This window comes from Myotis brandtii, unplaced genomic scaffold (assembly GCF_000412655.1).
Source record: "Myotis brandtii unplaced genomic scaffold, ASM41265v1 scaffold374, whole genome shotgun sequence".
Classification (NCBI taxonomy): Eukaryota; Metazoa; Chordata; class Mammalia; order Chiroptera; family Vespertilionidae; genus Myotis; species Myotis brandtii.
Genome location: NW_005364372.1, coordinates 1,569,942 through 1,586,295, shown reverse-complemented (window position 1 = coordinate 1,586,295; position 16,354 = coordinate 1,569,942). Strand labels below are relative to the sequence as shown.

Genomic DNA, 16,354 nt, shown 5'->3' with positions numbered 1-16,354 from the left:
GTAAAACTTGTGCCTGAAACTCACTTTACATTATCTCCCTCAAGTTGAATAGGAAACACATTCATTCTGGCTACCACCCCTCTTTTTGGGTTGCAAGTGCGAAACTTTTTCTTCTAAGACTTCTTCTACTCTTGCTGTCAAGATTCTTGCCTGGAATTTTTTTTTTTTCCTTCGGTGTTTGACATTCAGATTTGCATCACTCTGGGGACACTGGGGAAACTCCGAGACTCCAAAATGCCCCACCAGAAACAAAAAAACAAAAACCTGAGAGCAAGTCCAGGGCACAGGGCCGACCCTGAGCCTGCACTAGCCCAGGGAGGCTGATGCAGGAGAGTATAAGCAAGCTGCAGCCTAGGTCCCCGGCCTCTGAGCCAAATCACCCCATCTCAGGCAAGAGGGGCTGCCTTACTTACCTTTCTCTGTGGTGAATATTCGTCGACGGTGCTGAAAGGAAAAGAAGGAGAAATCAGTCTTTGTCCCCAACCCAGAATAACGCAGCTATTGTCGCCGAAGACTCACTTTCAGGCCCTGGGCGGAGGCTTTTGCTTTTCCAAAAGATAAGACACTTGACCTTGGGCTGTGGGTTCCCAGGGAACTGGGCAGACGCGGAGCCGTCTGCCCAACGGGTGTGTTTTGCTTCCCACCCGCAGAAAGCGAACCCTGCAGGCCGAGCCAGCTCTCTGCCCTCCACAGAAGCCCCAGTGCCCTCAGAGGTGGACAGATTTCCGTGGAAAGCATCGTCACTGCGGGAGCTAAGTGGCTGCACTGCATCTCTCCCAGGATATTTCTACGTGTGGTGGAACTGGGGGACATTCTGCAGGGCCCCAGCTCAAATCTTCTTCCAGAATCTAAAGACATTGCATAATCGTGTACCAAAAACCCAAGGACCATGTCTTACACCATTTTCTTACTTTAATTTATTATTTCCCACTTCTGCGTAAGTTCTTCAATGAAATGTGTTACATTCCATTCATGCCTTTAAGGCATTTAAGTGTATGAAGCCAAGGACGGAAGGTTCCCAACAGGAATAAGGCCTCCCTGCAGCACAGGCCGCCTCCCACAGGGGGACTATTTTGATGTTGTTTGTCTTTCCTTTTTGTTTCATTTAATTGTTCCTATTTTCATACTAGTCCCAGGCTATGGAAATGGTAGAGTGCAGGCTCTGATAAAAGAAGGCCACCCTAATCCACAACATTCATTTCTAACATACAGTCCCCACTTACACCTCATTTCTGAATTTCTAAACATGTAATTTTCGTGTTTGAGGATTTATTTGCTCCCTAAAATTACCTAGACATTTAATTTGCAGGAGGATCATTCTTTACTGAAATCAAGTCAGGTTTTAAATCTCACATCAGTAATCTGGAAGGCCTGAATTAACATTTTCTAGGAGACGTGCATTGGTGACTGCTGGAATCTTAATAGAAGTTTCACCACTTGACAACAGATGTGTTTCGTATTTGCTAAGTAGAAACCACATTGTAAATCAGAGGACAATTTTCCCCTTCAGATTAACTTTGCAGCTATAGTTGAATAATGAGTTGATATTTTCATTTACCAAAATGAATAGGAGAGTTCGTATAATCAGAGCAAAGTCAAGTTTTGGCAATTTGAAAGACTAATGATAGATACCTGGGGGGGACTTGGACATGCCGAAAGTCATTGAGTAAATGGTTTCCTTTAATCTTTCTAAAATGATTTTTAAAAAAAAACACCCTTGGGAGCCCATAAAACGGAGCTTTTAAAATGCTCTATGACTTGCTGGGACTTATTTATAAAATATTTTTTTCCTATTCCACCAGAGATAGCTATGAGCCCCTAAAACAGCAAGTTAAATAGTTACACTTTTAAAATTACATATTAATATATTAAATAATTGTTTTTTGTTTTAATCCTCACCCAAGGATATATTTACTGATTTTATTTTTAGAGAGATGAGGGGGGATAGAGAGAGAGAGAAACATCGATGTGAGAAACATTGATTGGCTGCCTCCTGCACGTCCCAACCAGGAATTGAACCCCCAACCTAAGTATGTACCCTGACCGGGAATCGAATCTGAGACCTTTTGGTGTACCGGACGACACTCCAACCAACTGAGCCACCTGTCCAGGGTTGAAATTATTGTTTTTAGATTGTCTTGGCTCAGTTTGTTTCTCTTGTATCAAAAGAAAGTTAAAAAGTAGTCGATAAGCTTGATTTAGTGTTCATTCATTTTGAGACATAAAAACAAAACACAATTTACAACTAGAAAAGCTAAAGAAATCAAGATGACGCTCAGATTCAAAATGAACTTTCTGGGACATCTCGAATTCTACCACATTTGCCGCTTTCTTTCATTGACTGTAACATGGAAAATGAAATACATACTGACGACGGTGCATTCCAAGTATCTTTTGAAATTCTTTCAATTCTTTTTCAAGTATTGGATATTCATATACATCATCCAGTACGTTCCTGTATATGGTCTGGGGGGAAAAGAAAAATGGCAGTTGAATTGGTTTAATGTCCATTTAGTAATGTCCATTTAGACTTATACAACGGTTATGCCCAGGGAATTGGTGGCCCCCAGGACAACACAGGGGTTCACCCAGGCACCAGGGAGACCCTGAGTGGGGTCACACCTCCAAGCCCCTCACTCGGCTGGCATGGCCCTCTTGTAGCTCTTAGGGCTGTAGGTAGGAAATGCTGGAAACTCAGAGCCTTCTGGCTGGCTACTGCAGATTCCTATGCCTGTTCTATCCTTTAAAAAATGCTACCCACATAATCATCTGGGAGGGAAAAATGTCAATTGAGTTATATTACCCAATTGTTTTTGAAACAACGTTAGTTTAGTCAAAGAGCTGGTTGAACAGCTTTTCACTGGATGTCTAAATGACATCTGAATTTTGAATTTGAGTGGTTTACTCCATGAAAGAGAAACAGCCAGACGCTTCCCTGTTCTGAAACAGAGCCCTTCCTGGCTCAAGCCCCATTGGCCCCTCTGTGTTAACCTGCACAGCTAATACGGTTTGGGTGGCCAAAGGAATCCAAGCACCTACAAACCACCTCCAGAGAGTGATCTGTGTTGAAAAGATGGTGCAGCCTATTACTGATTAGAAAAATACATCAGTTTATCTAACTCCAAATGTACATCTAGGTTAGCATCTATCTTATAAGCTATTATTACTTAAAATTCTCAAAATATGCCATATCTTCAAAAAGGTTTATAATGTATATTTTGGGAATATAGTTTTTAAATGATAATGTTTTATCCAAATATTGTATATATGAGACCGGTTAGTTCAAATTTATAATAAATCCCAATATATTAAATACTATTAAGTTTTGAAGTACATTTTATTTTACCTTCCTTAATTATTTCATTTGCAATCAAACTTCCCATGACTTGTATAAGGTAACATTAAGTTAGTGAATGTAAAATTTGCCCTCTACATTTTTTCATAATGAATTAAAATTTTAAAAATTCTATCCATGTAAGGAATATCAGGCCTTAAAAGTCAAAGCAAATTAACACTTTGTTCAAATCATGACTATAACCTACAAATGAGTTTTTCAAATGCATAACTAAAAATAAAAGCAGTCATCTGGCATCAAGGGATAGCTGGCAGTTCCCATTACCTTTAAGAACATTTTGGAATGTTCATCTTCATGTAGCCAGTCTTTGTACAGAGAAATCCACTGCGAAACAAGATGCAAGACCTTACGTTTCCGACAAGGAACATCCGAGTTTTCTTCTTTGCCTTGATACTTCTTAGCAGAATAGGTGCAAGTGGTTAAGAAAGAATAGTGCCTTGTTGAAAATAAAAATGTTCTTATGAAAGCATATTTTCTAAAGAATCTACAGGTATCTAAACTTACAAGGAAGAAAAGAATATCTGTAGAGAGACCAAAAGGTGTATATTGCAAAGAGCAAAAGTAAAGCCAGGAAAAGGATTTACGCACACTCGGAGACAGGCCATGCAGATGAGGGTTAGATGATGTCACTCTCAGCTGCTGACTTAGTTCCGTAGGTGGCACAGGTTACTGCCACCTCGAAGAGATATTAGGTGGCCCATTAATTTCAAGGGTGGCTCCAAGGGATCTGCCCACACTGTTTCCATGAAAGTTAGGAGAGAGCGAGGCCACATATCCTTTGCTCCTCAGAAAGCCACATTCTGTAAAACCAGTTACTTCTAAAGTAACCCCAAATGAGCACAGATTTCTGAAGCATAATTTGTGACATTTTCCAAATGCCCACCCCTAGGAATTTACTTGAAATAAAAAGGGACTGGATAAATGTGCAAACATAAATAAAAAGGACTGCTAATTTTAATTTTCACTGGAATAAAGAAAATATGAATGCTTTAGTCACTGAGGATAGTTAATGAAATTATTTACATATCCACTTAATGGGCTATTCTGCAGCCATAAAACTGATAGCCCAGCAGTACATTTACTGACAAAGAACATCCCAGCATATCGTTAAGTAGGAGAATAAGAAAAGGGCATGTTAGGGTGATCCATTTCCATTAACTATGCTCATTTATACGAATAATTCCATTACCTGGAAAGATATACTGACAGTTAACAGTGGCTTCTCAAGGTAATGAGATTTCAGAACACATGAATTGCTACTATACTTATAAGTGTGTTTTCTAATTTGTATACAATGACCATGTGTTAACTATGTTGTTAAAATTGTTAAAAACACCCTAGCTGGTTTGGCTCAGTGGCTAGAGCACCAGCCTGCAGACTGAAGGGTCCCAGGTTCAATTCCAGTCAAGGGCACATGCCCGGGTTGCAGGCTCAATCCCCAGTAGGGGGCGTGCAGGAAACAGCCAATCAATGATTCTCTTTCATCATTGATGTTTCTCTCTCTCTCTCTCCCATCTCTGAAATCAATAAGAATATATTTTTAAAAATTATTAAAAATAATAACCTCAAAGGCAACATGGTTAAAGCCCGAGGAATGAGACAGAAGCTTGGTGTTTTCCAAATCAACCTAGTGTTTTTGTCTGCAAAATTATGATTTCTGAGTCTCCTGGACACTGGAAGGTTCACTAGGAATAGGAAATGCTAAGCTACAACACACAGGTAGGCTTTGGGGTTGATGGACAGGTGTCTATATTCCTTAAGGCTGATACATAATTGCAAAAGAGACACAGATTCTATATCAGGCTTTGTACATATTTTAAAACATAATTCAGTAACTTTCTCCTGAACCTGCAAAAATACATACAACCATCTGATTTCTTTAATTTCCACTGGTGACATAAACTCAGGCAAACATGCAAAGACTGTTAAAGTATCCATTTCGTTCAGTTTTTCTCTTGAAAGGCAAACTATAAAGATTTATCCCACTTATGCAAATGCCCTTTTCTCTTTTTCCTGTAACTATCATGGCTTGACTACTATGAAGAAAAAAAATATGGAAAATTAAGAAATACTAAACTTCTTCCTTTTAGGTCAAGAGGTAAATAAGCTTTTTATTATGGCTGCATATACATTCTACAATTATGGGCCTGCAGGTTAAAGCAATTTTGAGAACTGAAATTTCAATAACTCTTCTTCATTCATCATTATCACCATTTATTTGCTTAATCATGTTCTCTACCCTACAAGATGCACTTTAAAAGTATATACTGGTTAAATTTACATTCATATTATTCTGGTTTTCTGGTATCAGGACATATTCAAATGTATGTTCACACATTTTGCTCATGCTAAATTATATTGGCTTATAAATTTAGCTGGGTGTGGGGAGAGAAATAGTGGGAAAGTATTCAGTGTAATGCAGTGAACATTAGCCCAACTGGGCTGAGAGCTTAAATAATGCTCTTTATGGTGATAAAAGTTGAAAGATCTTAAATTCTATCACAATAAAAGTATCCACCTAAGATATCCCAACACAATAAAATTGGCTCTAACCTATAAATATTCAGAAAACAATGGGGGAAAACAACAAAAAAATAATTTGGGCCATTCTTTAGAATGTGATAGCAGTAGGGTATAAAAGGTATCTTCACTAAAATATACTTCAAACTATCTCAGATTAAATATGGATATCATATTTTTGTTTGTGATTTGCATTATTTCATAAAAGGCAGAGACTGTAAATATATTAAAATAGTCATGTAAAAAGATTCCTGGCTTAAAATGTTCTGGATTCCACGGGTTTTGATAATTACTAAAAAAGCTGCTAAGAAATTGAACTAAATTTGTATATAAGACTAGAAGCCCGGTGCATGAAATTCATGCACGGGGGGAGGGTGTCCTTCAGTCTGGCCTGTGCCCTCAAGTGATGTCTGACTGCCGGTTTAGGCCCGATGCTTGCACAATCTGGGACGCTGCATGCACCAGTGACCATACTTTTCATACAGGTGAAAGGCATCTTGCTGTTGTACGGGCAGCTATATTTTTTTGCCCTGATTATAAAAAGCAGTACATAGCATGATCCTTCTGAGGCAGTAGTACCATTTTCCCCATCTTATGGGTGGAAAAACTGAAGCAGAGAGAAGTTAAGCAATTGGCGTTGTCACACAGTTATAAGTGTCAGAATCAGGGCCGACCACAAAATGTGCAAGCCAGAGTCCATGCATGTCATCCCTGCATCATCCTGTTTCTTCAGTGTTAGAGTAGCTTTGCCAGGTTTTAATTTTCAAATCTAAGAGACTGTTCCCAATATATAGGGTAGGGTCCCTAGGCCTGGCTGGCGAACAGGGTCGATCTGTGGGGTGACAGGCAGGCAGGGTGATGGGTGTTGGGGGGGGAACCCCCCACTGGCACCTGCCTTGGCTGGTGGCCTGGCGCCACCAGCTCACTGGCTCTTCCCCCTGGCACCCCCCGCCACTCCCACTCCCCACCCCTCGCCGCCACTGGTCGCCTCCCTCTTGTGGGGCAGACTCCAGTTGGGGGCGGCTCCTGCATTAAGCATCTGCCAACTGGTGGTCAGTGCGTATCATAGCGACCTGTCATTCTGCTGTTTGTTTGATTTGCATATTAGAGTTTTATTATATAAAATGTCTTAGTCAAAGACTCAAAACATGTTTACCGGCAAGCAAAGTTTTAGGGATTCTTCAGGGAAATTCTATGAGGCATTCAATTACTCAGTGGTAATCACAAATTATGCTAGGATCATATTTAAAAATAATCATTGGGAGGCATGTAATGTGCTATAAAACAAACTATTAGTTAAGGGATGGTAATTCTTTTGGAAATACGCTAGCATTAAAATATAGAAGGAATCAGGTCATAGATATTTTTTCAAAACACTTTTAAAGAAGGAGAAATGGAAAAGCCTTGTAATTATTGCTAAATTTCTTAGTTAACACCCCACTTGAAAGCTGTGGAAGAAATCTGGTTTTGAAATCTTCCAAATTCAAAACTATGTTTCAAGACCAGTTTTATGAACTGGTTCTGAGAAGTTTCAAGATCTCTACAGTGGCCACACAATGTAGTAAAGCACTAAAAAGTTTCTAACTTATATATTTTTAAGAGAGACTATGCCCTTTATAAAGTTTTGAAGTACTATTTTAAGCAAAAAATGCTAACGTGGAGGAGAAATGTAACAATTATTTAACAGGAAAGACCATTCCTAGGGCTCAATAAAACATAGGTAAATGCAAAAAAAAATAATAATAATAAAATAAAAAACACCTTTCACATGGGCTCGAGTGGAATCTTCGGTTTGGTCGAATAAATAAATCCCTGACAGCTCCCAGCTCCCTGAATGCTCCTGCAGCATCCCTCCTTCACCACTGTGAGGTAAGGAGTGTGTCTGGGGAACTGAGGGAGTTTTCTTGGCTTGGCTCTTTGGCCTGTCATCTGTTGCATCTCTTCTACTCTGCATAAATCATAAAGCTCCCTAAACTGGTCATTAACCTTCTCATCACATCCATCCTTCTGGGAGAGCATGCCGTGACAAAGCTCTGACAAGACAATGGGTGGCTCTGGGGGTAGTTTAGACCTCCCAGGTGAGGGGATGGCCAGCCTCCCCCGGGACATTTGCCCAGAAACATGCTATCACACACGCACACTTTCCCCTCCAAGTGGTCCGGCCCTGACGGATGGATTGCCTTGTAAATTCACTTACTGCCAGTTCCCTCAACCTCTTAACTCCGGGGCTTACCCAGGAGGCCAAATTTGCCTCCAGATTTGTCAAGTCTTGAGACACAGGTCTGAAGAAGAAAGCAATAATGAACAGTGCAATTTAGAAGGGGAAAAAGGCAGCTGCATTTCCAGGCCCCCCGGTCTATTCTGTCTCACTTCATCTTTTACCTTGGCTGTCGTCACATTAATATGGAGCATATCCGTCCTCTACTGGGGGTTGAGTAAATTAAGAAAGGCAGTTAATTCCTAAATGTGAGCCATCTGCCTGTGAGGAAGCTGACGAAGGATATTGTCTCAGCAGCGCCTGGCACAAGTCGTCCGTGGTCATGAAGACGGTGTACGTGAGGAGGAAGTCATCAAGGAGGGTTTCTGCAAAGAAAGAAACACAAGCACGCGATAAGCAAAGCAGTGACAAGGAGGACAATGGAACATGACAAATGCTGGAGGTGGGAGGGGCTAGGAGGGAGCATTTTAGCCACAAAAGAGATTATTTATTAAAGTTAAGATTTTTAAAACTCCTCACAGAAAATGCTTCAAGTGGTGTGAAATTTTTATTGCAAGACTCTAAAAATACAGCTTTTGTCATCTTTTCCCCCCCTAAAACAGTATTTATATTTGTGGGTAAAGGTGTTATGGAAAACCAATGCATAAATCGTGTGCTTTTAGAATAAAATTGTACAATATTTCTGAGGTATACACTCCAGTCCTACAGGGAATGAAGCTGAGTGTTCTAATAAATGAAGCTTTCTAAAGCCATTCTCCTCAGTCTAGGGCAAGAACAACAGTAATAAAACCCAGAGGACATGTATCGGGTTCCAAGGGCATTCACCTTATCTCTCAAATGTATCTGTAAGAAGCTGGGAAAGTGGCGAGTGATTTTCTTATTGCTGTGAAGACAGACAGAGCTGAGTCCTCACTCCGTCCCAATTCCTCTCCTACCTCCTTAACCAACAAGAATGGGCTCCATTTTCATCGCCTCTTTGCCTTGGGAGTTCTTTGAAAAGTCCAGCTCACATAGAACGTGGAACTGCTGACCTGGCAAATGTGACCTCGAATGTAACTTCCAAATGACAGAAAAGATTATATGCAGAATACAAAGGAGAGCTTCTGCCCTAAGTCTTCATCCAATCTCCTTAACTTCAGATTCATTTTACTATACAATTTCATTTTACATTCTGGACATCAACTTTTTAGTTATTTGAAATAGTAATAACTTATACGAATAGTGGGCTTGGTGTGTACCCAAGATTACCTGTGTTTTCCAAAGTCTATCCACTAAAGACGTGGAGACAGAAAGAACTGCCCAGGACAGAACTTTATAGATACATGTTGGAGACTGGAAAAATTTCAGAACCTTTAGAAACAACCAGTACCATTCACTTTAAAAGTCGTTCAAAGCAGAACAACAAGGCTATGTTTAGGAACACAGCACTCTGATGAAAGAGGTTGTGGATGGCATCCACAGTCCTATGTCAGCTGCAGGGCTCGATTTATTTCTATGGTCTGCTTATGTTGCAGAATGTCAACGATAACCCTGACCCACACAAATGGTAATGCTCAAGAACAACAACATAAGAAGGGAACTTTTTCAAATGTATTTATTTATTTTAGGTAACAATATTCCTTTTTCAAGAATAAACTTGACAAATGGCACCTAAAATGTGAAACAAGCCTACACTTAGAATGTATCTCACTGTAACATGTTGTAGATAGTCACTGGTCTAACTTACTTTATGGCAAAAGCCAGTTCCCAAGCAGATGTGCCTGGGCCTTGCCGAGCATGGATTAAGTCCAGTACGAGAAGACCGTGGGAATGTGTCTGGGTGGACGATTTAATGTGAGGGGAGAGGCCCAGCCTGCATTCAGAGGAGAGCCAGGGGCTTCCTACTGGAGCCCCTGTTTACAAGAGTCTTACATCTGCACAATATGGCAGGGGAAGCTTCATTCGGAGATCTGCCCCCAAAGTCGTTAACCTGGCAGCAAAAATGTACCACTGGTCACCCTAATAAAAAAATGTGGAGTATACATTTGAAACTTTATATGTCTTTCATTAAGGTTTTTAAATAGTTTAAAGTCAAACGATGGCATACTGTCTGAATCCCTGGGATATTTTAAAGAGGAATGCTCGCCCAGAACATTTTTCTGTATTAAATATAATTGATGAAAATCCTCAACTTCTCTTGTCTGATTAGAAATTGAAAAACATTTTTTTGTTGCATTCAATGGTAGATACAGGCAGCAGGGACGAGAGAGAGCCCAGAATCTGCCTCAGATTGGAGCCAACGACGTACAGAAACCACTGGGTGATGGAGCTGAGAACCTTACCCTGCCAGCATTTCAAATGCTTGATATTCAGGTTCAGGCTCTTTGGGGGTGATCTTACACTTAGTTAATTTAATGAGGTTGGAAGGGTTCTCTAATCAAGATTTACTCCATTAGGAGCTGAGAAGAAGAACACCATTAACTTTGACATAACCAGTCTTTCCTTTCTGGAACAGCCTTAGGTAATGAGCTGAGCGACTGTGAGTCTGGTTGGATGCTGGCAAAACAACCTGACATTCGGTTCAATTAATCAGCTCACATATGACAATATTTTGTTAAGGGCTTTGACCCAGAAATGCTTATTTCCCCAAAGTTACTACCATATTAAATATTCAAGGCATTTGCCTAATTATCTCTCTGCCATAGAAATATTAATGAAATAAAAACAATAAGGCTACATAAAAACATCTCCAGCTAAAATCCTAATGAATAGAATAGCGAAAAATTGTAAAGAATAGAACAAATTCACAATAGTCTTCAATCTCTATTTAATTAGCATATTGTTCTGAAATTTTTCTATATATAAAGAGCTTTCCTTTATTCTTTTTCAGCACTGGTATTTTTTTTTTTTCTGCACACGAAAGTAATTGAGTGATATAATCAAAATGACACACTTCAAGTAAAAGTGCATTTTATAATAGCCATGCTTCAAAAAAGGCTGTCCCATTGGTACTTAAAGATATTTTTAGAACCACAATAGCTATATAAATGATCCCCTGAAGACTATTAGAAAACAATAGCCATTTAGAAAGACTAGCAAATCCATTGGCATCCACATTAACTCTATAATTATCTATTACATTCTATAGTGCTTAATTAATAGTAATTTAAGATCAGGCAAAAAAGCACCTTTGTGTATAAAAGCATCTTTCATTAAAACAAATTCCTAGTTGCCTTATGCACTAACATTCTTATAAAAAGATGTATTCACTTTGATTTCTAACCCTGTGAATACCTAGGTATCAATATACAAAAAAAACTTTTCTTTAAAATTCTATTCATTAAATCAATCACTTAATCTAATTCCAAGTTCTTGGCTCATCACTGACAAAACTATTTGGCCATTCTTTTGGGAATACCCTCTATTCAAAAATAAAAGAAGCCCTAGCCGGTTTGGCTTAGTGGATAGAGCGTCGGCCTGAGCACTGAAAGGTCTTGGGTTTGATTCCGGTCAAGGGCATGTACCTTGGTTGTGGGCACATCCCCAGTAGGGGGTGTGCAGGAGGCAGCTGATCGATGTTTCTCTCTCATCGATGTTTCTAACTCTCTATCCCTCTCCCTTCCTCTCTGTAAAAAAAAAAAAAAATCAATAAAAAAATAAAAGAATATTTTTTAGTGGCATTTTAAAATACAGGAAGTACTCCTACATTAAAAAAGTAACATGCTAATGGCAATCAAAACTGGAAGGCAGCCCGGCCGGCATTGCTCAGTGGTTGAGCGTCGACCTATGAACCAAGTGGTGGTCACTATTTGATTCCTGGTCAGGGCACATGCCTGGGTTGAGGGCTGGATCCCCAGTAGGGGGCGTGTGGGAGGCAGCCAATCAATGATTCTCTCTCATCATTGATGTTTCTATCTCTCTCTCCCTCTCCCTTCTTCTCTGAAAGGAAATAGAATTGCAGTTTTAAGTACTGTGTAACCTGAAATAAAATACATCAATGTGTAGTCAAAACTAGAGCCTTGGTAGAAGGAGCTCTAAAATTCATGTCTGTAATTAGCCCCAATGACGTTAATACAGGGCTCTTCCTAGCATCTGTTTTCATTTTAAGGCATAAGAATTGGTTATTTTTATTTGGTTTTAGTTGAATGTATTTTTCTTTTATCTATAAATTAAAATATTTTCTCAGTATCATTTTGAGTGTATCAAGCACTAATAATTTCCATTTTATTTCTGCAAAACATAAGCGTCTCTAGAGCCTCCTGGACGTGTATCATGGAGGAAAAGTAACTGGTTTGGTACAGACCCTTTTTGTAATCAAATTATAGAGGAGCTGTGCTAAATGTTTCCAGTAGGTCTAAGCTTAATGCTTTTTTCTTTCTTTCTTTTTTTTTGGTAAAAAAAAAGGAAAAAAACACACACATAAAAACAAACCTTGAAGCCTAAAAATCACAAGGAGTATAGGGTTACTTAGGAGCAATTAGAGAAAACTACTTCAGTTATTTTTCAACACTCATAAGCAAAATGCACTTCAATAATGAAACCACTCATCTGTTAAAGTGAATTACTAAATGAAAAGAATTTTGACAGACAACTGCCTATAGTGGCCATTTAATCTAAGTAAGGTAATGTGAATATTCGACACTTCTGTACTAACTCATATTCCCTAACGTACTGCTAGCAGTTTTGTGTCACCTGTATTTCTACCTCAGAGGCAATGGAATGTCAGGCACTCTAAAATATGTTCTACTTAACCTTTATTTCAAGGAGACAAGAGAAGCTTTGTACTTGAAAGGGCCCATTTCTGGCCCTGGAATGTCACAACTTACCATTATTTTTTGAGGAGCAGTGCCAACATGTACCATGTAATTTGATAAGCACACTCACATACGCGCACACGCACACACAAACTTTCATGTTCATGTTTGAATCGCAGGTTAAAGCCACGCTTCTTTCTCAGTGCCTTGGTCCACAGAACAACTGTGAAACAGCTATGGAAGAGATCACATGGTATAACTAAGAAGTAAAGCTGGGAAAGTAGGTTGGAATAAATTCCTAGAGGGACTTTGAGCACCAGACTAAGGAGGCTGGGGCACCTTCTACAGGAACAGGGGAGATTTTCAAAATGAGGAGTGACAAGAGACACAGATGATGCTTGCTGCATCAGGGAGGTCAGACTGGATAAGGGATAGCATGTGTTTACTTTTAAACACCTTGAGCTTGAGTTCCACGGGTTCAAGTGAAGCTACTGAGCAAAAACCTCAGAGATGAGAGCTTGCTAAAGAGGGCTGGGTGCCTGTGGGCGCTACTGTAGAAGGATGGCTGAGGACAACATGAATTCTCAGACACAGTCCTGGAAAGGGGTCAGCAGGGGTCTGAGGGTTGAGCTGGGTTGTGTGTTTACATAAGAGAAAGATGAGTTAAGGAAGGGGAAAGAGAGGAAAGGGGTCAGCAGGGGTCTGAGGGTTGAGCTGGGTTTTATGTTCACATTTGGGCAATAGTAAGAGAAAGATGAGTTAAGGAAGGGGAAAGAGAAGAGAGACATAGGAGAATTGGGAGATACAAATGTAATAGAAGCCAACAAGAAAGAAGGATTAGAAAAGAGAGCAGATTTTAAGTGTCAAAAAAGTGGCTGGAAGAAAGTTTATGAGCCTGGGCATTCAAAGGCCGTTGGATCTGGTGTGTGGATGGTCCCTGGTCTGATGGCTTTAGAGCAATGCCGCTGAGTAAGTGGTAGGGGCATACTCTCTTGTTAGACTGAAAGGAACAAAGGCTATTCTGATAATCAGCTCTCACACCATCTATCACACTGTTTTCCCCCAAAGACTCCTACTGCAGTTGTGCAGCTCACTGATTAGTAACAGCAGTTGCTCTCACAAATGAGGCAGGAAGAAAAATTTCTTCATGATCAATGCAAGTATCATTTTATTTAACAGTATAGATTGGAACATGGGAATCGTCATGGGTATGTGGCCTTCAATACAATCTGCCAGCATCTACCAACAAAAATTAATATCCGGTTGTGAGATCCACTCAGTTGAACATAATTGACCTCTCTGGGTTGCTCCATCTGTATGATTAATATCACATAATGCATTCTTATGATATAAACAGTGTTCTTAAGAGCTGGCCAATTAAACATCCTAAAACTTGATGTAATAAGTAAAAAATAATTTAAACATTAAACCTTAAATTAGAAGTCTGGGTCATGGTTATTTCAAACAATAACTCTAATACTATTTGAATCAACTTAGAACCAAGCACCAAGAAGAATCTCTGCTATCAGCTTTCTTTCAAAACTAGAAATATATCACAATTCTGAAAGTTCCCCACTCCCCCCCGATTGTTGTAATCATTAGCACTGAGTTTCAGAGAAGCAAATTTTTATTTATTTTTGTTTCTGGTTAACAGAAATTCTAGGGATACTAGAGAGAAATTATTTTCTTCAAGGTTTAGAAACTGATGATTTTAAAGCTAAGAATCAGCACAATAGCTAGATATATTAAAGATAACAAGATATTGCACAAACTTACTAATTTAAAGTAAATGCAACTAAACACCACTAATGCTCTTTCTAAACAATCTGGCGCAAGATCTTCCACACACTGAAAGCTTCCAATACAGGGAAATTTCGTGTATTTCCTATGCTTCAAAGTATTTATGGGATAAATATTTCACCAGTTGCTGATGGCAGGCGCGCCTTTGTGTTCTGATTTCCAGAACAGTCATTGGAGTCTTCATCAATAACACCTAGCTGCCTCCTTTCTCACACAGGCGGAAGGGAGACGTGGTTTAGGGTCACAAAGAAAGGTCTGGCCCCAACCGAAGACCTATTACTTACGGTTGAGCACTGTGCTCTCTGTTCTGAAGAAGACAAAGTTGTAAGATACAGTCTCGGTGAGGGCATATGCAGGGGGGTAGGGGAGGCCGGGGGTAGGTCAATGGAGGAAAAAAAAGGAGACATATGTACCACTATTTGTAATACTTCAAAAAAAAGAAATGAAAGAAAGAAAGAAAGAAAGAAAGAAAGAAAGAAAGAAAGAAAGGAAGGAAGGAAAGAAAGAGAAAAAGGAAAAGAAAAAGATATGGTCTAAACTTCTGTAGGGGTTTGGAATTTGACAGGTGAGATCATTAAAGGACCACATAAGGCAGCCTACAGACCCAGGCTGATAAACATTCCATTCATGTGAATGTCTGCGCAAACCTCCACATCCCACTCCTGCCTGCCTCACCTGTTTCTTACTGCGCACCAGGAAGCCAGTGGTGGCTTTGGTGGGCCATGAGGCAAGTAGGGAAGGGAACAGTAGCTACTCTATGACAGCCACCCTTAAATGACCACGTACTGTGTTCTGTACCAGAGCTTTATCCCCTGGTCTGTGCTCCCCACATCCACCCTAGGAGGGTCGGCCTTATATTCTCTTTTGTGATGATGACACTGAGACTGGGATACGTAAGGGGAATAATCACCGAGTTACTGCACATCAATGTTGGAAGGTGCCTAGGCCCCAAGGTCTGACTCTCTCCCTGTGGGAACCACGCCGGGTCCCCAGGTAGTCAAGGCCAATGGGAGCACAGAGGCCTTGTTGTCAGTACACCAGAATGGCCAAGGCCACTCTGAGCATGAGCCTAATTGGGGTGCCCAAGGCCAAGATACCATAAGCGGGTGCAAGGACACACGGTACACTGTGCCCTTCTGTAGCCAAAATATGATTGATGTCACTGTTGGCAACTAGCCTTCTTTGCTCTGGAGTAATACAGAAGTTACTGACCAGCTAGTATGCTGGAGTGAGAAGAAGCAGAGGCGGCAGGCACAGAGAATGTAGCTCCTATGTGTGCAGGAGAGAGGAGAGCTCAGACTGGAGCTGAGAGCTGATACTGCTACGATGTAAGGCCAAGAGCTCATAGAGAGCTCAGATATAGCTACCACATTACCCAGCCAGTGTGCTGGGCAGGGGAGATGGGAGAAGCTGCTGAGCCCATGAGGCTGGAGAGGCAACTGAGGCTGAAGCTCTAAGAGAGAGAGCTCAGGTACTATTGCTAAGTAAAGCTAGGGGTCTAGGCAGTATGCGGCTGCTCAGATAATAACTGTGGGTACAGAGACTAACGCTGCTTTATGGGAAAGATATGTATTTACCAACGGTGTCCGGCTGCCTGCCTGTATGGACTTGGCTGTGATGGCTATGTGGCCACTGGCTTCTGCAATGAAGACTATTCTTATACACCCACTAGAGGCCCGATGCACGAAATTCGTTCAAGGGTAGGCCTTTGCAGCCCTGCTGCCTCGA

At 40.4% G+C, this 16,354-nt stretch overlaps 1 protein-coding gene across 1 annotated transcript in view; it reads right to left on the bottom strand.

The window, feature by feature from the left end:
• The window catches only part of RAPGEF5 (Rap guanine nucleotide exchange factor (GEF) 5), a 199,888-nt gene that overhangs the window by 35,658 nt on the left and 147,876 nt on the right, over positions 1-16,354 (bottom strand). The window contains exons 12-15 of the mRNA XM_014544637.1: positions 8,380-8,458; positions 3,620-3,764; positions 2,369-2,466; positions 414-444 (exon numbers count right to left, since the gene is read on the bottom strand). Coding sequence (XP_014400123.1) covers positions 414-444; positions 2,369-2,466; positions 3,620-3,764; positions 8,380-8,458 — 353 coding nt within the window. The remainder of the gene's footprint in view (positions 1-413; positions 445-2,368; positions 2,467-3,619; positions 3,765-8,379; positions 8,459-16,354) is intronic.